Consider the following 23,046-nt stretch of genomic DNA (forward strand, 5'->3'; position numbering starts at 1 on the left):
TAAATCAGGTTTGCATTTTTGGGTGGGGGTGGAGATTAAAAATAATAAAAATTGCATTTGTGCCAATTCAGGTATTGGGAAAAGAAACAGAGATATTTCACGATGGGTTTGTCTTTTCTAGCACTTTGGGCAAGAACACTTTAAACTAGTGAAATTCACTTACCTCAGGTCTGGTTCACACCTCTGTTGTTGCAGTTTTACACTGAAATCAGTGGAGTTCACCAGCTTAACACAGATGTACTGAAGTCTTTACTTAAGTCCCTAGAAATGATCATTGTAACCCAGGAGAAACAAAAACAAATAGAGTTTATCTGAAAGATTAATAGAGGAAACCCTCACTTGAAAAGTATTTTATATGAGAGTTCTCTTTTTTCCTTTCTTCCGCAGTTGTGGTTCATGCCTAGTATCTAAAATCTTCATTGGCTCTTGCTTGCAAATGGGCTGTGATTGCATTGCAACATAAAAGGAATTGTGTTCTGGTTTTGCAGTAGCGGATATTGCCATCACTACATCAGTCGGACTGCTGAGTGGTTCATATTCAATCCTGACAACACAGAGGGATTCGTTGTAAAATCTTCCTAACTGAAGATGAACCAATTTGGCTGTCTTCAATATTTGGAAATTTACTGCGCATGAAAAGAAAGGAGCACTCGAGTTGGCTAGGGCCCTCTCATAGCTCTGCTAATGCCCTTCTCCTAACCGGCAACACTCTATGTTTAAGGTAGCCCAGTCCTCCATCAATGAGCCTTGTTCATGGCCCACAGACCCCCTTCTCTTCTGGTCCCATGCATCCCACAGCTCTGACAGTAGCCTTCAGCCTTGACCTGCAGCATCACTGCGTCTGCCAGCCTTTGGCCTTTCCTGAACAGTGAGTGTTACTGGTTCTTAATCGTGAGATGGCTTTGTCATGTGGACAGGTGTGTGCGCCAAGACAAGAGGCCCACCATGCAAACTCAGACCACCTGAAGGCACTTCTCCAACGATGAGGCAGGCAGTAAATTGGAGCTACAGCTTTGTTCTTTAGCTGAAGCAAGACCCATCGCCCGAAATACAGCTGCCCCACTGTTTGCCCATTTGATTCATCAGACTTGCATTGTATTTGCTTTTATCTAGGTGTTTGTGTTTACTTTGTTGTCAGCATGTTGTTTCCAAGTAGTGCAGTTTATTTTATTTTCTTTATACACATGGACCCAACTGCTCCCCCTGTGATGCTTTAAGGCAAATTTTTCCAAAGAGTTCAGCATCCAGTGTGCAACCAGCATATCTGACTTCAGTTGTAAGAATCTGGCCATGGATGTTAGTTTGATTCAGAAGCTTGGAGGGGCAGGGGAGAGACAGAGTCTCAGCTCTTCCTTTCTACCCAAAGAAGAGTGGAAGGAGCAGTAATCTTCCCTCTGATTTACAAGACTTGCTTTCAGTGTCTGCTGATAATTCTCCAGGGCAAGGATAGTATCAACTGCTGTTCAGTGGATCTAACAAGGCCTTGGGGTTTGACCTTTCCTATAAATAGGAAATATAGTGACACTAGATAGCTTGGGATCTGGGGTGTGTACAATACGCGCAACTGACGGAATCCATTCAGTGAATTGTTATAGAATATATTGACTTTCTCAGAGCTCATGCGGAGCAGTGCTGGAGAGAAAAAACTTGGACAATTGACAGGCACCATTAAATAGATCTGGTTTATTTTCGTCTTTCAAATTTATAAATAAAATCAGCCCGCTGTGGGCCTGGCCTGTAGTTCTCACTGTGACTTCAGCGCCTCTGAAAAATCCAGCCCCAATTACCATAGCATCTGTGCTATGCTCTCCAACGTGTTTATCCTCACAACACCCTTGTGAGATAAGGTAGCACTGTTATCTCCATTGTACAGAGGGGGAACTGAGGCACAGAGAGACTCAGAGACTTGCCCAAGGTCACATTGCAGGTCTGTGGTGGATCAAGGAATCAGACTCCGCGCTCCCAGGCTAGCACCCTAATCTCTAGATTAGCCATCTTTTCAAATTAGGCCCTTCCTTTAGGTCTGGGTATATATTTAAAAAATGCAAAATGGGTCTGCTCACTGGTGTTACCACTTTCGTGCTCTGTACAGCTCTGTATCTGCACTCAGAGACATATGCTGTAAATCAGGGTCTGGCTCCTACCCCGGCAAAAGAGGCTGTCCTGGTTTGACAAAAGATATATCTACGTCTTGAGGATGAGGTTTGTATATGTCTCTTTGCAACAGGAGCTGCTCAAGTATAAAAGAAAGCCCTGTCCTGCCTTGGCACTACTGTGTCACTTCAGATTGCGAGACCCAACAGTTTGTGTGATAAGTACTTTCAGATGAAAGTCATATTTATGAATTGAGAAATTTAGTCTCTAATGAAATAATACTGTAGCAAGCATGGGCAAAACAATTAGGGGACAGGAATAAGAGATGCCTACCAAGTTACCTAATGCAAATTTAGCAGCCTAAATTATAAGGACTTTGTGGCAAATGAATAGCTAGTTTCTATGAATGTCTCTAACAGTGTTTATGACCAAGTGTGATGGCATTTAGATGGTTATAGGAAACCCAATGTGCCAGAGCCTTCTGAGGACATCCACCTCTGGCCCCCCCCAGTTCATCAGTAGCCGGGTTCCATCTCTGCTTCTTGGCGCTCTCCTCCATCTCCTCCTAGCTCCACAGAGGCTTCAGTTTTCATCTTCGTCTCAGAAGGCCTGATTTTAGCATGATCTCCCTGTGAAATGACTTTATTTATTGACTTCATCTGAGGAGGTGAGCAGAGTGTGTCACAGATGGGTCAGGACCCATCACCCCTTAAGGGACCAGTCATCTTGTGACAGTGCCCAGCTAGAGATACCTGAAATAGGCCTGAACCTTCAGTAAGCCAGGCTCCTTAAGGCTGTTTCAAGTTGAGCGCTGAAAAATGGAAGCCGCTGACTGCCATGGGAGGAGGTTTGAGCCAGAGCTTTCTAATGACATCCACCTCTGAAGTACTGTGGTGTAGAAGAGACGCCCCATGTTGATGTATTGTCTCGCTTGCAGAGTGCAGATGCCCGCAGTGTGGAGCTGTGCTGTGGAAGGGCAGGTCACTTTGCTGTAAGTGGGAGCTGGTGTCTTTGTAGCTTCGCAGTGATCACCTGCCAGGACTCACTGGCTCTTTCAGGCAGTGCAGATAGCTGGCTAGCAGTTGGCTTTGGTTTTGCATGTTACCTATGTGACTGGAAGGTGGATCTAGGATAAAAGCACCAAACTACCATCTGACAGGAGCTATGTTTCAGGATTTTTGTTAAAATCTTTGAACTACGTTTTTATAATAAACTCTGTTGGTTTCAGTGGGATTTACATCTGAGTGAGCGAGACCCTCTGCAGATGAAAAGTGAGAGCTAAGCGTTTGCAATGTTTGAAAATGGCTACCTACCTCCGGTGTCATTATTTGTGATTTGTATTGGGATTCTTGCCCTTCTTTAGTCATTTATTTGAACACTGGAATGGTGGCAAAGCTACTGCATCTGTTCTGTATATTCAAAGAGCTCTGAGGCTTAATGCCTGTAGTCCATTTACTGAGTAATTCAGCAGCACATGTCCTTTTCCTCAGTCATGATAAGGAACGATGCCATTGATTTATAAGATATGGTGATTCCTTTGAGAGGAATGTTTTAAAGACTTAGAAAGAGCAGGCAGCTGAAACTAATGTCTTCATGGTTTAATAGTAAAGTGAGAAGCCCCTGGGAGACGGCCACAAATACTGTGGCACCAAAAGACTAAACGTGACAGATAAAGCATTTGCAGTCGACGGGATGAGAAATGCTCTGGCAACGCAGGATGGAGAAATAGCTCAATTAAAATGATTGTTTTCTGCAAACTAATGGCTGCGATTTAAAAATAACACACATTAGGTCTGGCCTCCTGAAATTCTTATTTGACTTGGTCTTGTTAGGCCAGGAAGCTGAGGGAGCGTCAGGCTCCAGCTGGCAGAGCGCAAGTGTCCAGTTATTTCTAATGCCTCATAACTTACACCATGAAGGAATGGTGCTCTGAGATTCTGGGTGCTGGGAGAAAGGGCATTTGTCTCCCGGGGTGTCCAGTGCCGACTGCTGCTTGATTGGGGATGCAGAGGAAAGGGTGAGTTAGGATCGACTCTTGTTCGTTTGTTAGTGCTACAAGTGTAACACACATCAGACAGAAGCCAGAAAATGGGCAGAAACTCGGAGCCTTGCTCATATTATAGCGAGGTGCAGGACTGAGCAAGTTTGGGCTGGGGGAATGGGCTGTGGCCCTGACTTTCCTTTGTTGGTTGATTTGCATCTCAATCTTTGCCTTACTGGACCCAAGCAGGATGATTTCAGTATATATAATTTCCCCTTTTTGTTTTGGTTTGTTGACATTACTCATCAGTTGCTTCTCTTTGCTGTGTTAAATATTAATACATTTACAAAACAATCTAGATTTTCTGTCATAGGAACCTAAATTTAAATTCCTAAATCTTTACTTTAGTGACTTGCTTTTCAAAAGTGCTGAGCACCCAGCAGCTCCAGGTGCCTTCAGTCAAAGCTGGTGGGTGCTTTTGAAAACCTGGCTGCTTTTTTAGGTTCCTAAATACAATTTAGGAGCCAATCTTTAGGCTCCTCCCGTTGTCAATGTTAGCTTGTGTCTCTATTTGAGATTTTACCTAGTCCAGAATAGCTATAGACCGAACATTTACCTAGGATTGTTTTATGTTGGTGATTACCGAAGACTGTGAACTTGTTTGTGAAACACAGAAATACACAGCAAACGGCTCACTCAGAGATTCCTGAACTCTTCTTAGTAAGTCGTTAGCACATGAGCCATACCAAGGACTCCTTGGTCTAGACAGTCCAATTCTAAATTTGGAGCCATCATTCAAACTCTGGAGACAAAATGGCATCCAAGTTGGATTAAACTGATCGAATTGAAAACAGCTTATAAAGGCTCTAATCGTGGGCTTTTATTTAGTTTATCAAAACTTGGCTCCCCTCTCAGAGTTGGGCCCATTGGCACTAGGAACCATTAAAACTCAGGCCCCATATAAATGCATCATTGTAGCATCTTCCCATACTTTGACAATCCTGCAGTTCCGGCAAGCTGACATGCCTTGAGTTTTGATGGTGTCCCCTCTCTGTCTAGTTCTGTTCTAAAGCAGAATGCTAATCCCCCTGTAAGCAGGCATAGCTGTGCTGCAGACACATGGGGCTGTTGGGTTTCGAAGTGTAAGAACTCTTTTAATACCTTTTGTACTTGCATCACAGAGCAGTGACCCACCGAGGAGGAACTACTCCATACACGATGCACAGTGTAAACTGCACAATGTCAGGAGGATTAATGGAAGGAAAATACAGCCTGTAGAACTAGGCTATTTAGTTCTGGCTGCACTGGATCTAATAAACCTTTAGCCGTTTATTATGTTTGGCCTTTTGTACCTGCAGTTCTGTCTGGGAGTGAATTATATTAAAGTAATATGATTGAGAGAAATTAGATTACACAGAAATAAAATGGGCTGAATGCAGGAGCTAAAAGTGCAGCCTGTACTTTATTGAAAACAGGAAGGAGCGACAGTAACCTCCAGATAAGACAAGTGAGTGAAATGGAGCTTTCCAAGAGGAGGTTTTAAAGGGCTAGAGCTCTGTAGTCCTGAGGACCATTTTCATCTCCCACAGCCAAAGGGTCCTCAGTGTTGTCTCTGGACTCCTGATCCAGCCTGTTTACTGTCGTGCCTAGATTATTTTTAAAACAATTCTCTTGGGACTCAAAGGGCCAGACGCACTGGTGCTTTCCTCTGGCTGTGTTGCACTGCTCTGCTGACACAGAGCAGCTGTTAACCTGGTTTAGCAGGCCATTTAAATGGGTTTTATAGCTGCCAGGGCAGTGCAAAGCAGCCAGAGCCTGCCAGTGAATCCAGTCCTAGATCACTGGGATACTAACTGTGCTTCTGTAATACAGAGAGCAAAGACAATGCAAAAATGAAGAGGCCTAAATAGCCTTATGAGGCCTAAATGACTTATCTCTGCATGCTGCTCTGCTTGTCACAGTGCTTGCTCCGCTTCCAGTAGCTTTGCCCTATTTTAAGGAACAGAGGTGGCTCTAGCTTTTTTGCCGCCCCAGGCACGGCAGGCAGGCAGGCTGCCTTTGGCGGCATACCTGTGGGAGGTCCCCCGTCCTGTGGATTCATTGTACCTGCCGCCGAATTACCGCCGAATCCGCAGGACCAGTGGACCTCCCGCAGGCAAGCCCCCGAAAGTTGAGAGCCACCCTTGCAGGGACTGGCAGGGTGCTGCCCGCGGCTTGCCACCCCAGGCACGTGCTTGGAGCGGTGGTGCCTGGAGCCACCGCTGTTAAGGAAGAGTGAATATTAGTAGCCTCCTAGGATAGGGACTGTCCTGCTGAGCTGCAAGACCTTGACACAAGTCACAGGAACAATGTGTCATTGCTGGCTGCCAATGCTCAACACATGATGCCTGCAAACTTTAAAGAAAAGTACTGTAGTGATGCTGAGAATCTCAAACCCATATCTTGGACAGTGCAGTCGCTGTTTTGATTGACACAAGCACGGATATGTGTGTGTTATGGCAATAATTCTATATGGAAATGTGAGGCAAACACATGGCAGGGTGAGAGCAGCTGTGAAGCTAAGCAGCACACAAACCTTGAGTGTTTAGGGAAAGCACAGAGTCAGTGTATACTTGAGCAGCTAAACAGCCTGGAGCTTGTTACTTCGCTGCCAGATGAAAAAACTGGGATTCTCTTCTCCTACCGCCAGCTCTGTTCCTTTCTCTGCTTTGCCCTTTATGCACTCAACAGCCTCCCGTTTCAAGCCCACTAAGCTGCCACCTTCTTTTCATTCAGCCCCTTCTTTCCACACTGCCTTCCAAGTGATTCAATAACTGTAAATAGTAGGGTGCCCAAATGGTGTGATCTTATTACTGCCCTCTCCAGTCCATCTCCAAGCATGATGTGCAGCACAGAATTTGGCATACAACAGATCACCAAGTAACGCAGCTCCTTCTGTGTCTTTCTGTGTAGGCACAGGAAGAGGTGGAAGTGGCTCATGTCGTTACAGGCTCTTTGAGATCCTTAGGGATGGAGGGCTTGTGTATAATCCAATACTGGTCGGGAGCCTTGGAAGTGGGTTTAAGAGCCCTGGCCCTTCCATTGCAGAGCTGACCTGAGTCCCATGCGGCAGGACCTTTTTCTGCTGGATGACTCCAGTTGCCTAACTCCTGCTTTGTGTCTTTCCCAGTGTCTCTACAAGTGGATATTGTTCCAAGTCAGGTGGAGATCAGCGTTGGAGAATCCAAATTCTTCTTATGTCAAGGTGCGTGCTGGCTGCTGCTGCTGTCAGGTTTTTCTATCTGTGTTTGCTGAGTCAGTTTTGGGGAACCCATTCCACTCAGCCCCAGGCATATTCACATGTACAGGGACATGCCATTCAATTCTCCTGGTTGTTGGGTTTCTTGGTCTTTTATTTTGTAATTCAAGCAGATCAAAAGCAATCATAAAATCATAGAATGTCAGGGTTGAAAGGGACTTCAGGAGGTCATCTAGTCCAACCCCCTGCTCAAAGCAGGACCAATCCCCAACTAAATCACAGGTATAGTCGCAAAAGTGACAGAGGTGGTTGGGCTGGGAGAGTAAAGACACACTTCTCCTAGGGCTGGGAAGAGTAGGCAGCTCCTAGCAGGTATTTGTAACAATATCCCAGAGCCATCCCAGAACCCCGAAGACCAGAAGAGTTGCCCGTGAAATCTATTACATCACGTCTGCCCTCAGCATTGGTCTTTTTTGTTTTAGAGGTATTAGTCTGAGGGCCGAGATTTTTCAAAATCATCTGGGGGATTCTGATACCCAATTTCCAACAGCTTGAATGGGAGCTTGGATTCCAAGCCCCTTGGGCAGCTTTGAAAATCTCCACCTCAGCCCCCGAGGATTTTAATGCAAAGGGAATCCTGCATTTTTAATACCACCCTTCCTGCCACTTGCTCCAACTAGCTGGGTGAAAGAAGCAGTATTCAGTGTCCACTGTGAACCCCAGGCAATGCATGCATCCTGTATGGTACCGCACAGTTACTGCAGCACGCCCCGTTTCAGCACACACGCATGCTTCTGGCTACAGGTTTCCCTGTAAAGCAACTGGCCTGGTTTGCCTGGATGAATTGGTTACCTGGGTGCAACACTGGTATGACAACAAATGATCCCAGGTCACCCCTATGCCAGAGCATGACACTCAGCAAACATTAAAACATGGCTTGGAGCCAAGTTCCAGTGTGGTGTGTCTGACTTCCCCAAGCATCTCCTTGTTAGGGCGAGGGAGGAGGCTGTGGGACCCAGGCTAGCTCAGCGCAGAGTCATTTGTTAATGTATGTAAAGTGCTTTGAAGGCAAGAGTGTCCTCTGAGTACGTGCTATTCTGATGACTCCACCTTGGCCTCAGCAAATGGGATTGGTTAAATTTCCTCTGTGACAGATTCCTCTGAACAAATAACAAAGTCACATGGGGAAACCCTGAAACGTGAGCTCCAAGAGATGGGTCCTTACAAGCTGCTTTGATTTGCATCAGATGCAGTGGCAGGTTTAACATGGCTGATGTGCTGGTAAAGCAATTTAACCAGCTTGGTTTGCAGTGCGATGCCCCAGCACAACCTGCAAACACGGATATTTATTGGAGTGGGAGGAGTGCGGTGTTTCCATGCTGAGCGGGGTGAGGGGAGAAGATCGCAGGGATGTGCATGAGGCCATTCCAAGCCTGAAATGGGCAGCTGCTCCTTTTGGCTGCATGGGGCAGCAACTAATGGATGTCTTTCTGTGAGGATGGGGAGCAGTCCCCGATGGACCCAGAACATAGCGTATAATGTGTGAGCCACTGCTGGGATTAGCTCTCTGGCATCGGGGCTTGTCAAAAAATCCAAAGGGGCTTAAATGTGCCCCATCAGGTGGATAGGCACTCTCACAAACCCAGCTCAGTAAGCATGCCCCACGCTGCCTGGGCATCAGAAATCCTTCGCCTGGTCTGGGCCCTTCCCACAACCCTGCAGGCAATGGCCCCCAGGGCCCTGGCTGGCTGAGAGGGAGCAGGTCCAATGTGCTTTGTTTCATCTCTAGTGACTGGAGAAGCCAAAGCCAAAGACATTTCCTGGTTCTCCCCCAATGGCGAGAAGCTGACGCCCAACCAACAGCGCATCTCGGTGGTGCGGAACGATGACTTGTCCTCCACCCTCACCATTTACAGCGCCAACATCGACGACGCTGGCATCTACAAGTGTGTCGTCACCAGTGAGGAGGAGGGCGACTCTGAGGCCACCGTCAACGTGAAAATCTTCCGTAAGAGCACAGCTCTGGGAGCCTGCTTTGCGGTCAGGCTCTTATGAGGGGAGGGCCAGGGACTTGCCGGGGGCGGTGTGGCTGTCATTAGTGAGGGGTGGCCAGGAAGGGGAGCCACCTCCCAAACAGACTGGGAAGGGAAAGGCTGTCAAACTGGAGCCCATTCCTCCCTTAGCAGTGAGGGGAGAGTGTTGACTGAGTGTGAAGAAAGGTGGGGAGGGACATGAACAGGAGAGGCTGGAAAGTGGTGAGTAACCTTGCCCGTGAGGAGACACTCACCCATGAGAAGCTAGGGGAAGGGCTGGTCTGTGAAGGATATGGGAATAGGAGAGTTTGTCCCACAAAGGGAGATGGGAAGGAGGTAGTCATGGTATTTGTTTGACCGACTCGCTACCATCTCTGTCGTCAGAGTTACTGAGAGAAATAGAAGCCATTGTGTCTCAAGCTGTCCAGTTAGCAGTGAGCAACTTCCATATTTCCTCTCAGTTAACCCTGTGATTTGTCAGGTTGGCCTCAGAGCCACGTTCCTCATTTTCTGCCCTTTCCCATCTAATTCATGCTCCTCCATCCAAACCAGACCTCCTGGTGTCACCTACATGCTCTTAGTGGAGAGACTGAGAGTTCAGCCTGAGGGTTACTTCTGGCTGTGTGAATGGTCCCTGGCCCATACGGCTGTCAGGAGCCAAGCAAAGGGATCCATAGGCTAAGCTGAATGGTCCAGGGACAGGAAGACCATTACTAGCATGGCCTTTGTTCAAGCCACTCAGCGATTCTGCTTTGACCTGTTTAATGGTGTGCGACAGATAAAGCAAGGGGTTGATTGGCTGTGAGGTCTGTTACTGGTGTAGCTGCTTTGCTCACCTCTTGTTACCCATGGTCTCTCTGCACAGCAAGAAAGCCGGGGAGACAGCCTGCTCTAGCAGTCCTTGGCCACATCAGAGGTTGTGGTAGCCACTTCTGGAGCCTCTGCCCTCAGGTCTCATGCTCTGAGACCTGGGTAGAAACAGAACTGCCAGTATCTCCAGTCTCAGAGCTGGACAATCACATGGTTTTCGCAGCTTACAGAATGTGCTTGGAGCTTAGAAAGAGTCCTTCACCCCTGCTGGAGACCCCAGCTGAGCTGCAGCCCACTAAAATCTTTGGTGCAAGGTAGTGAGGAGCAAAGATAGAGCCCAGAGTGATGTCAATGTTTGGGAGATGAGCATGGAGTGATGTGCTTGGTGCAGAACAGGCAGGGTTGGGATGAGGCAGGGTCAGGGCTCAGCACGGCCCTACAGGGACCACTTACAGTGCAGTGGGATCCTACATTCATGCCCTCAGCTGGCAAAGCTATCATAGCTGTTCCTTCCCTACCAGCTGGGAAGTTTTGCGTTTGGCTGTCCCATAACACAACATCCAAACATGGACACTCTTGTGAATCCAGTCGCCTCTTGGTGTGTAACTAGCACAGGGTTCCCGTACCATAGTGCAGGATGCTAATGCCAAGCTACACACGTTGCTATGGAGTGAGCATCCCAAGTTGGTTCGGGCATGTGTATCGTTTCATCTGTGCTTTTAGTTGGCAACGTGCCTTGCAATTCAGATGGTGCCCACAACGCGCTGGGGCAGCAGCTCCATTATCCTGTTGCTCTCCTTGTTTTCAGAGAAGCTGATGTTCAGGAATGCTCCCACCCCTCAGGAGTTCCAGGATGGGGAAGATGCTGTGATTGTGTGCGATGTGCTCAGCTCGTTGCCTCCCACCATTATGTGGAAGCATAAGGACAGGGACGTTGGCCTGAAAAAAGATGGTAAGGAATGAGAGGTCTTGGCCCTTGCCCTTCCAGAGGCCTTCTGTAGGTCTACCAGGGTGGCAAAAGGACAAGTAGGCATGGGAACTCAGAGCAGTGGGGGTAAAATGACACCCGTTAGGTCTGGCCTCCTGGGACCATTATGATCATCCAGCCTGATCTCCGTAACACAGGCCAGAGAACCTCATTCAGGAATTGCTTTAAAACACAGTATCTTGTAGTTGAAATAGAGCGTATGTTTTTAAAAGAGAAATCCAGTCTGGATTTAAAAAGGCCACGTGGTTAAGCTGTCCTGGCCATAGCCCTCGCATTTCTCTTACGCTGCGCCAAGGGGCAGCAGACAGTGGAGCCCATCTGTGGATTTTGAGGGCTGATGTCACTCCAGAGCACTGTCTCCCCAGAGCCGTGTTGCCTCTGCAGCATTTCCCAGCCCCTGTCAGTCTAGGTATCAAGGAAGTGCAGTTACAGATCAGGCAGTGGTTAGAGCACTAATCTAGGCCTTGAGAGACTTGGGTTTAGTTTCCTGCTTTGCCACAGCCTCCCTATGAGACCTTGGGCGAGTCACTTAGCCTGCCTGTGCCTCACTTCCCATCTAGAAAAGAGGGCTCTAGCCCTGCACTACCTTGTAGCGGTGGCGTGAGGTTACATGCACTAAAAGATTGTGAAGTGCTTTGAGATTTACTGATGAAAAATGCCATATTAGAGCTAGGTATTATCCTTATTTAAGACCAGACTCCGCTCCCCGGGGAGACAAGTAGTAAATGGTCCATTGGCCCAAGCCAGGTATTGATTAAACTTAAAGTAAAATAGAAGTGCTGGTTGTAAAATAACACAGAGGTTTGTTCCCACTGCCTCTTAGCTTGCTGTGTGAGGGACTTTCTCTTGGATGTTCTTTCCTGGCAGTGTCAGGTCTGATTATGGGGTGACTTTCATTACCCTGATGGAAAGAGAAGTTACATTACATTAAGCTCTGTCTCCAGGCTGTAAGGGGAGTGGGGAAGTGCCCATTCATTGCAGCACTCTCTCTAAATGATCCTTGACTGAAACTTCCTTTCGTCTCTTTTAGTCCGATTTAGCGTCTTGCCCAGCAACTTCCTGCAAATCCGGGGAATCAAGAAAACGGATGAGGGGACGTACCGCTGTGAGGGCAGAATCCTGGCTCGTGGGGAGGTCAATTTCAAGGATATTCAGGTCATCGTGAATGGTGAGCAGCTTGGAGCCCTGTTTGGAGGGGACCTGTGCTACCTGGGTTATAAGCTGCTGCACCCTTGTCTTGGAAGGAAAAACATGATCATCAGTTCACACTCATGAACGGTCAGAATCTTGTCAAATAAACACATGAAATCGATCTGGCATTTACGAGATGTTTACAGGAAATGATCATGCAGGAGTCAGCTTGAATGTCTCATAGCTCGAAGTGAGAGATGGCCCTCATTTGATTCATGGATGGTTTTGTCCAACAGACCATCTTCCATGCAATGTGGGTCCTCTTCCTCCCACCATTTGATAGAGAGACCTTGTGCATCAAATGTATAGGTTCAAACCTGCAGGAGATGTTCTCCCTTGGACTGATTTATGTGTGTATGGAAGAGGGCAGGAAACTTCCTTACCTGGTTCTTTTCTACCCACCTTTCTTTCCCCCTCTCTCTAACTCATCTTCTTTTTCTTCCAGTGCCTCCTTCCGTCCGTGCCAGGCAGAACACCGTGAATGCTACGGCCAATCTCAGCGAGTCTGTCACCTTAGTGTGCGATGCTGATGGCTTTCCTGAGCCAGCCATGAGCTGGATGAAGTAAGAAACTCAATTTACATGGTTTAAGAGCATGGATGTTTTAACTGAGGCACTCAATGTGAGTGCTGCTTCCATCTGCACCTCTGGTTGAGCAGAGCCGGTCACAGGGGGAATGGCAGCATTTTAGCTAGAATATCATTGACTCAGTTTCTCATAACAAAGTCAGAGAATTGTAATGCTTTTACAAATGGTCATTTTCCAGTAACAATAGCAGCAGCGCTAATAGCAATGTGCTGCAGCACCCTTCACCCCCAGGTCTTCACACACTTTACATGACAGTCCCAGGGTCAATGTGGCATTGAGAAACCAAGGTTCGGGTTGGAGCTGACAGTGGCTCTGAATGCTGGTGCGGGGCAGCAGGCTGAGTTCTGGATGGTGGGCCAGGGTCTCAAGCATGGTTGGCATGAGGGATGTTTACAGGGGAAGGACTCCATGGCACAGGACCCCAAGGCAAGGGTAGTGAGGGCTCAACTGAAGAAGAAAAACAAGTGTGAGAGAGGTGGGACTGTAGGGAAATTGTCCTTCCTCCCAAACAAAGGAGCTAGATTTAGAAATACAGATGAGTTCTAAAAACCAGCCAGCGTTAACTTCCCACCTGACCTGCTTGTTTTGTGCCCTGCAGGGATGGGGACTTGATAGAACGGGGGGACGATGACGAGAAATACGACTTCAGCTACGATGGCTCTGAGCTGACCATCAAGAAGGTAGAGAAGAGTGACGAGGCGGAGTACATCTGCACCGCTGAGAACAAGGCCGGAAAGCAGAGTGCCATCATCCACCTCAAAGTCTTCGGTAAACAGGGCAATAACAGGCTTGATATAGCTCCTTCCCGCCCCTACCCCCCACTCCCTGCAGACCGGTCAGAGAGCCCAGCTGGCCATTGGCTGCTCATTGCTACAAACTGGAAGCAGCATGCCCTGCCTCCCCAGCAGGCGTGTCTGGCTCAGACACTGGGTGCGCTTGCTGAATTACAGTGTCAGCCTGTGTGCCAGCACTGTGCTGTCTACCAGACAAAAGATGCCGGTGGTCACTGTAAAACACCATCTCTCTTCCATTTCCTGTCTCTTGTGGCTGAAATTCCCGCTCCCTGCAGGGGGTCAGCACTAGCCTGTGCAGCACTCAAATGCTTTTCAAGCTTTTAGGGTGGAATCCAAAGTCAATTGGAGACTTTTCCTTTGATATCTGTGGGCATTAGGTCAAGCCTTTAGAATTTGAGTGGAACTTTTGAAAGCTTTGCACTGGGGTGAGTTTCACCCTTAGCTGCATTATGGAAAACATTAATGTTAGCTCTTGTGAAGTTGTCAGTTTCTTCCAGCTGTTTATTGCCATTTATCACAGACCTTTTTTTTGTTTGTTTTGGCAGAGATCTGAATAAAAAAAAAAAACAGGTCGCATAAAGGTGGTTGTCAAACAACAAAAGTTAACCTTAGCTTTTCTAGTCTCCTTCCTGGCTTCCTTGAAACAGCCGAGGTCATGATGTAATGACTGTCTTCAGTGTACTTGCTCCAGGGTCTGAATTGGGCCCATTTTTAGTTTTGCTAAACTAGAAGCCAGGGATGGCTGGATCAGGGGAGGGGAGGGCACACCATGCTGCCCCTCTGCCTGCTGAAGCAATTCTCTCTGAAAGTAGAAATGCAAAAGCCTTTTTGTCTAATGGATAGTTTCAGTTCAGACTTCGCTAATTCCAGGCAGCTTCGCTTCATAGCAGTGGCCAAAAAACCCATTGTGCTCCCTTTCCAGCAAAACCCAAAATCACTTACGTGGAGAACAAAACTGCCATGGAACTGGAGGACCAGATCACGCTGACCTGCGAGGCTTCCGGGGACCCAATCCCCTCCATCACCTGGAGAACCTCCACCCGGAACATCAGCAACGAAGAGAAGGTATAACGGTTCCCAAAGCCAGGGCCTCAGTAACATGGCTCAAAGCAGCTGATGTCTGCCATGCCTTCCGCGCCTCTCTGCTGTGCCAGAAAACATGATGATGTCATGCAGATGCACACTGAAATCCTTGTGATTCCTCCTCTCTGTCTATTATAAGACCCTGCCGTGCTGCACAAGGCACCTGTGAGCCTAGTATTTATCATTAGAGCCCTAGCTGGTGTAAATTGGCCTAGCTCCATTGAAGTCAGTGGAGCTTTACCCATTCGTTGCAGCTCTGCCCCAGCATGTTTCTCTCTCCTTTGTTTCTGCTACTGAGGCTTTAAGAGAATTGCATTAAAGTGCCAAACTGGGGATCCTTTACACGGGAGTTTCCAGGAAACAGTCCACCCTTTGGTTCCACTGTGGTGGGTGGAAATGGGTGCCCGATTCCAGTGTGCTCAGTGACCTCATCATGGTGGTAGAACTATCCTGGAGGAAAAATGCATCTCTCAGAGATGCTATGGACCAAAATGAGCCTGTTAATTCTTTCTTGCCCCCTGTATTGTACACTCCCACTGCACGTACTCTGGGCACAAACACCTGGTTGCCTGTGTGTTCGCCTGTATCGTGAATCACATACTGATTTCATTTTGTTTTTAAAGGCAAAAATAATTAGCAGTTTCTTTCTAAATAATCACTCTGGCTTGATTTGCCACTAGCTGTCTTAGGGGCATAACAGGTGGAGATTTGGGGAATTCTGTCCATTGTTATGAAAGTCACATAAAAGGCAGCTGAGCGAGAAGGGAGAACCTAGCTCCAACACTGAGCTACCATTAGGCAAATAGTAAATTAGATAGTGCTCATTGCTAATTCTATGACAACAGGCCCCTTGTAGTGGTTAGTGGCCTGAACCCTTTAGCAGGTCTGAGTCAGTGTGAAGGCGAGGGGAATTGGGAGTGCATGGTAGAAACACAGACTGAGTGTAGACACTGTTTTAGGACCAGCCACACAGCCTATTCCTGCAGTAATGAGTCCTTTGTGTTGTGTCGTCAGTCTCCTCTTTATGGTGTATTGATGATGCATAATCCATTGCCTGAGATATCAGAAACAACCAGGCTTCCTCCTGCCCTGTTGGAAAGGTGTAAGTGCCATTGGGTTCAATAGAGGGGCTAGTCTATAGCTCAGTGAGGTCAATGAAAAGATCCTATTGCCTTCAATGGGATTTGGCTCAGACCCACATTGCATTGGGGCAACTGGACCAGGGTATTTACAGGTTTGCTTCCATCCAGGAAAGCTATTTGGGAGACCAGGGTCAATGGAATCTGGAGTCTTGATTTCCTGCATCTGAGGGAAAGAACTTTTGTGTAGTGAATAGAGACTGAAAACAGAAGACTAAATTGAATAGAAATCTCCCAGAGGAATCTGCTTTTTCCATATTCCTCTGCCTGTCTAGCTCAATTTAGCTAATGAGATCTCAGCTGCAAAACTGCTAACTATTTTTGAGACTCACATATCCTGTTTGATGCTGTTGAGTCAGTGATCTATATTAAGGAACTATGGTGCATATTCGGATAGTTTCTTATGTAGATAGGAGGAAAATACGAAGATTCAAACTACTACCATATGTCTGATGTACTGGCAGAGTCCCTCATTCCAAGGTTTGTTGTTTTATGTATAAATCTCCAGTGTGTTAGGCACTTTCCAGGCAGGTATTTATGTGATTGGTTCTTTTTTATTAAAAGCTCATATGCAATGTGTTAGGTGCAGATTAATGATACAGACATTCAAAACCTCAGCAGGTCAAAATGGCCAGGAATGACTGGCCAAAGCTCTCTCTCTGCCCTCCCACTACACCTCCTCACCTGCTCCTGGCAAAGCTCAGAGAAACAGATAAGCCTTGACTTTGGGACAAAGAGTGCTATTTTCAAAGTGCCCAAATTAAAAGTGACAGGCACTGGCCTGTTGGCACTTAGGAGCTTAACTGGGACTTAGGCGCCTACATACTTTTGAAAATCTGTCCCTAAATGCCTATGTTGGTTTTGGAAATGGGATTTAGGCACCTAAGTCACTTTGGCACTTTTGAACATTTTACCTTACATCCCAGTCTCAAGGAATTCACCATCTAGTGTACAGACAATGGGAGCAGGAATGGCAGCCGGTAAACACTGAAGTTGTCAGTGCTGAGATCTTTTAGAATAAGATTCCTGTTGCTGGCGAGTCTGCAGTTTTGCAGAATGATTGCATATGTTTGAAATGAGAGAGAGAGAGAGTTGGCTTTGTCAGTTTTCCGCGGGCACTAATGGGGAAACAACTAACCCAGGTGAATTCTGTGGCCATGACAGACTAAGGGCATGTCTACACTGCCCTGCAGTCCCATCCTAAAATTCTTGCCTATCTCTGTTACAGAAGAACTTAGCTATCAGAGGTAGCCCAAGGGAGTGGTGGGTGTAATGAGTGGTGTCCTATTGATTTGGAATACCTTTTGTTTATCTTCCCTTGAGTATTTATCACTGCTGTGTTGGAGAACAGGATCATCTCTTTTTGAATAATACAAGAGGAAATATCTGTACAGTTGGGGCATGCTGCTAGCTGTATTTCAGCCCACTCTCTTTTGTCCATTTTGCAGGACAATGATTAGAGTGCAGAAACATTAGTTTTGATCTGGTATATGTCAGTATGTTCAGGCTTCACCATTTCAGTGCAGTGACATTACGGTCCTGTTTCCTATTAGGTTTCCAGATGGACTCTCACTAACCAGGCTATTTTTTTACATACATGCCCAGGAAACATTAGCTGAGTCCTTAAGTTAATGCATAAAAGGTTTCCCATACAAGATTCTCAGCTGCACTGTATGTAAAAATAATGTCGCCTTCTACAGTATCTGCTGTTAAGATATTGCTGATGCTGGTGGCAGGCTGGGCAGGTATATACCGAAGGATTACTGGTCCCTAGCCTCTCATCAGAAGCTGCATTGCATGTTACCATCTGCCTAACAGCAAACGAGAGGTGCTAGCCAAAGAGAGAGTGCACATGTTCTCATTAGTCAGTGTGGGAGTGGTGCCTTCTGCTCTGCTCAGTCAGTGATCGTACAGCCAATGAGAGCTTTGTGCTAGTTTTCCCTCTGGAAGGGGATTATGAGTGCCACCATGGCCAGCTCTCACAGTGGGAATGCTGTTTTTGTAAGGAGGGTCAGCACTTAGCTGTATCCTCTGCAGTCACAGATAGCACTTCAAAGAGAGTGAGTGAGAGGTTTGGGCCAAATCAAAGCCAGTTTAGGAAGATGAAAGGGTTTGCTTCTGCCAAGCATGACTCCTGGCTCTTTGTTCCCAGATGAGAGTGTTGAAGTTATCAACTAAAAAGCCAGGAGGAGGTGGAGGAGGAGGAGGATCTCAGCCTCATGCAGTGCCATTGCTTTGTTTTTCACCAGTATGGTTGTGTGAAAACACACCGTGGAAATGGGCGATAAACAATCTGTCCTCTTAAATCCAATCCTAACCAGCCCCCCTTACCCCTGGTTTGGGAAAGCCCTGTGGCACTTTAGATAAGTGCTGAGGCTCGTTTTTGCATTTCAGTGGAGATGCAGAATAAAGGGTAATGATTCCTGCCAATACAGTCCCAGGCTGAGTCTCTCCCTAATCAAATAGCTAAAATCTGGAATGATAATTCGAGAGCATAGTGAACCTGCCCTGGATTCTCTACCTCCCTCTGTGCCACTGAGAGCTTAGTGGATGTGTCAACATCATCTTGTTAAGCCTTCTTTTCACCAAGGCTCTGGGACCTTGTGGAGAAGCTTGTGCAAAACTCATGCTTCCTGACTGTAACAGTCTGACACGTACATCCTGTAGGTAGCAATTGGTCTAGCTAAAGAAGTGCATGTTGTGATTTGACCGATTGCTCTTCTAGGGTGAATTGCACAGCTGTGTTGGTGCTACTCTGAGAATTTCCCAGCACCTCCGTCTCTCCATGTTTCAGGGATTTGTTGGCATTAACAGCGCTGCAGGGTACCTGAGACCCCAAATTATTTTTGGTTTTAAAAAAATCAACCCATTTTGGTTAATAGCTGGAAATGTTTTAATGAAATTAGTTGGAAAGACTTTCAGTGAGAACAGAATTTGTTGTTTGTTGGAATTCCAGCACGTCTCTCTGCAGCATTTGCAACCCAGTCGTTGCAGCACTGGGTTAGAGCATGAGAAGCGGTGGAGAAGGGTGACTAGTTCCTTTTCATGGTCCAGGCTAAGTGAAATGCAAGAAATAAATAAACAGAAATAGGAGATAGGGAAAAATTGGGCCAGATCTTCAGCTGGTATAAATCAGCACTGCTGCATTTACTTCAGTGGAGCTTTGCCGAGATACCCCAACAGAGGATCTGTCCCTTAATTTTTAATCCATGGTGGGGGTCATAACACTGGCAAAAATCTTAGTTGTGCTGATTCTCAAGCATACGATGCCCCTTCATCATGGGATTTCCCAGTCTTGATTTGCAGTGTGTCCCCACTTTTACTGTCATTTATATATGGATGATTTTGTATATAATAGTCAGGTGGGTTAATTCTATTAAATTCTCCAGGGAATCCCTTATTTTCTAAATTGTTCCCATTTAATTGTTTGAATCCAATGAGAGAGAGAAACTTCGTAAGAATTTACTAAGTTCATGACCTTCTTTGCTGGTGTGCAGCATGGATCTGGGCTCCCTTTCTCCCTGGCCTAAGGGGCATTGGGAGGTCAGCGTGCAACTGTCTAGGATTGAGATTGCAAAGGGTAAAGGCTGCTGCATAGAAATAGACCAACTATCTTCGAGAGAAAGCTGGGTTTTCTCCTACTCAAGATAGTTAAGTCCCAAGCAGACTGCGAAGAGCTACAAAAGGATCTCACAAAACTGGGTGACTGGGCAACAAAATGGCAGATGAAATTCAAGTTATAATGCAAATGTGGGGAGATATGCACATTAGATATACTAATCCCAGCGTTATACATAAATGATGGGATATAAATATTACTATTACCACTCAGAAAAGAAGATCTTGAAAGTCATTCGTGGACATTCCTGAAAACATCCACTCAATGCGCCGCGGCAAAGTCAAAAAAAGCAAACAGATGTTGGAAATCATTAAGAAAGGATACATAACCACAGTACAAAGAAATATATCACGAGCCCTACTATAAATCCCATGGTAGCCCACATCATGAATACTGCATGCAGATGTCGTCGCCCCATCTCCAAAAATATATTATTGAAAGTTCAGAAAAGGCAAAAAAATTAGGGAATGAATGGTGTGCAATGGATCGAAATATTCAGGAGTGAGAAGATTATAATCTATACAGCTAGAGAATACGAGTAAGATAAGGAGCATGGATATGCAACGTGAGGGATGATAAAACTCGAGTGAATCGTCGTGGAGGGAATAATAAAGGATAGTGTTATTTACTCCTGCTCATCAAACAACAAGAAATTAGGTGGTCCCAAATGAACATATAGGCTACAAGTTTTTTAACAAACAAAAAGGAAGTCATTTCTTTCACACAACGTACAGTCACTTGTGACTCTTGTGCCAGACGATGCCTTGTGAAGGCCAAGGCAAACACGGTTAAAAAAGAACTAGATAAATCTTAATGAAGGATAGGTCATCTTTGTCTGCAGATGGGCAAGTATGGTTGGTCCTAGCCTCTGTATTTAGACAGGAAGGCTGTGAATGGGTTGGACAAGGGAATGGGATCAGCTTGATTGATTACCTGTTTGGTTCATTCCCTCTGGGGCACCTGGCACTGGCCACTGTCGGAAGACAGGATACTGGGCTAGATGGACCTTTGGTCTGACCCAGTATGGCCATTCTTACGTTATGTTCATTTGCTTGAAAACTTCGCAGGGGCTGAAAACTAGTCAAGGGGAAAGTTAGACAATTGCTTTTACCCAATTGCTTTTACCCAATTGCTGCAAGGAGATGCTAGAGGTATCAGGTGCATTGCCCTCCCCATCCCAAATTGGATTAATCTAAAACCTTCTTCCCCAGATGAAAGGATTTGGAGGGAGATTAACACGTGACTGCAATGAGATCCATGCACTGACACAAAGTGCAGTAGCCTGGAATGTCAGCGAAGCGATGCGCTGGCATAAAACCGCAGGCAAAGGTTTAGGATAATGTCAGGTTGGAATACTCCTTGGCATTGCAATGGGAGCTCTTCAACCTCTTATAAGGGAATTTAAAACTAAATGAATGTGCTGGGGTGGGTGAAGGATCTACCTATGGAAATCACATAAACATTTTGTGGAGCAGCCACAGTGAGTCCAGACATATACAACAAGGATGATGCTGAGTTAGTGTAACTTGCTTGTTAGGTTTCTGTGGAACCTGAACTTGGTTGGGATACAGATAAATATAAATGTTTGGGGCTTGGAAGCAACATGCAGAAGTCCCAACTAGTGCAGAAGTTGGTGGGTTACCAATGGAGAATGTAAAATCAGGCGAGTCAATACTGTACGTTAGTACTTCAATCTCATTTTGTTTGCTAGTCACATTTACTTCACTGGAAGCAGTTTGGAAACAACGGTTCATTTCCCATCCTCATTTCCTAAACATCAGTCTCCTGTTCTTTGTGTACGCCGCTATCATCCAACCGTCAGCGATACTCCTGCCTTTGGATCGCATGCTAAGTAACGCCGTTATGGCTGTGATATTAGCAGGTGATTTTTGACTCCTGAATGGACAAGCTGCAAATGAAACAGACAGCAGAACAAAGTGTATGGAAAGCCGATTGATAGAGGAAAAGTGATTATGACCTGTACTGCTGCTGTCTCGCTCAGAAACATACCTTTGTTGATAAGGCTAGTGTATGTTTGGAGAGAGTGCCTGCTATTCGTTTGTTCCATCCCCAGTAAGGATTGAGAGCATCTGCTAGGTGGAGAATTACCTAGTGGAGTTAAGAGTTCATTGCTGTTGTCTTTTGTTTGATTCTGGAGTTCACATTTTTCCTCAGCTCTGTAATATGAGAACTCTTATTCCGGACACAGCATGCATGTAAAAATGGTACAAATGCATGACAGTGTTAACAATGCAAGCATTAATAACCAGCGTATCTGTGCAAAAAACAAAATCAACGTTAGGAAACCAGTTCTATAAATATCTTTGCATTGAGTGACTTGGGTCATTGGAGTTGCTTCCACAGCACCGCTGGGACGTGTTTATAGAACTGGTGAGATGCAGCAGAGCAAAATATACAGTTGCTTAATGTGCAGCAGCAGAAGCACAAAGTCTTCAAATATCATTAGCCTTTGATTAATAATTCATCTTAAAATCAGTTTTAAAAAAATTAAAATACTGAATGGATATCTAAATTGAAGTTATATTGGGAGATGGAAATATCAGTTCTATTTCCCACCTCATCTTCCCTCCGCCCCTCCCAGAAGTGATCTAAATTGAAGCCTGCATGTGCACAGAATGCAGTGTGATGCATACAGTATGTTACCTAAACACAACACTTGATAAACTTCTTTTTTTGTGTGTGTGTGTGTGTTGTTGTTGTGCTTTATATCTGTTTTTTCCAGGCTTCGTGGACTCGGCCCGAGAAGCAAGAGGTATAAGATTACCAGATCAATAGCCAATTCCTTTAGGTTGTTTTTTTTTGTTTAAGTATTAGAGATTAACACACCGCTAGTACAATAACCAAGCCAGTATTAATAATTTAACCGTATTAAAACAAGAAAAAAGATCAGCTGATAGTGGTAGAAATTGCTTGGCTTATAGTGACGCATCTTTGGATGAGCAAACCAGCTATGTCAGGAGTTGACAGAAATCAGGCGTGAAAATCCTACTTGCCATTTAAAACAGAAGACTGTAATTTTCTGTGGATGTGAAAGCAAATAGCCAAAAGCCCATTTAGCCAAATTGCCATCATAGAGGTGGCACTGAGCTGGAATTAGAAGACTTTCCTTCCATGTGCTTGGGAAAGTAGCTTCCCTCTAAGAACCTGACTGCCTCCACTCCAGGCCAACTCACCTGTTTGCTCATTGCTCTCATTAGGCTCAGTCTTCTCTTAAAGAACAATTGCATCACATTCCATCTCAAAAGCAATGCAATTACATGTCTCCAGGCTGTGTTTCTTCACAAAATGCTCTCGATTCTTAAATTTACCTTATTATTTATCTCTTTGGGGGGGAAATGGAGGGGGGAGTTAAATGCATTTAAATAACACAATTTGGTTGATATTTTTCACATGAAATTACATATTTAAAATATTCTGTTTTTACATATTCATGATTTGTAGAGAGACTTCTTGCTTCCAAATGTGCTT

At 45.8% G+C, this 23,046-nt stretch overlaps 1 protein-coding gene across 10 annotated transcripts in view; it reads left to right on the forward strand.

Moving 5' to 3' along the window:
- Window positions 1-23,046, forward strand: part of NCAM1 (neural cell adhesion molecule 1) — a 256,338-nt gene that overhangs the window by 160,149 nt on the left and 73,143 nt on the right. For 5 of the 10 annotated variants that reach the window (XM_075073459.1, XM_075073462.1, XM_075073460.1 and 2 more), the window contains exons 2-9: window positions 7,245-7,319; window positions 9,103-9,321; window positions 10,965-11,108; window positions 12,175-12,312; window positions 12,781-12,898; window positions 13,521-13,690; window positions 14,639-14,781; window positions 22,301-22,330. In XM_075073459.1, the coding sequence (XP_074929560.1) occupies window positions 7,245-7,319; window positions 9,103-9,321; window positions 10,965-11,108; window positions 12,175-12,312; window positions 12,781-12,898; window positions 13,521-13,690; window positions 14,639-14,781; window positions 22,301-22,330 (1,037 nt within the window). The remainder of the gene's footprint in view (window positions 1-7,244; window positions 7,320-9,102; window positions 9,322-10,964; window positions 11,109-12,174; window positions 12,313-12,780; window positions 12,899-13,520; window positions 13,691-14,638; window positions 14,782-22,300; window positions 22,331-23,046) is intronic. The other 5 variants (XM_075073461.1, XM_032773554.1, XM_032773551.1 and 2 more) reach the window with 1 other exon arrangement.

The sequence above is a fragment of the Chelonoidis abingdonii genome, chromosome 18 (assembly GCF_003597395.2).
Source record: "Chelonoidis abingdonii isolate Lonesome George chromosome 18, CheloAbing_2.0, whole genome shotgun sequence".
NCBI lineage: Eukaryota > Metazoa > Chordata > Testudines > Testudinidae > Chelonoidis > Chelonoidis abingdonii.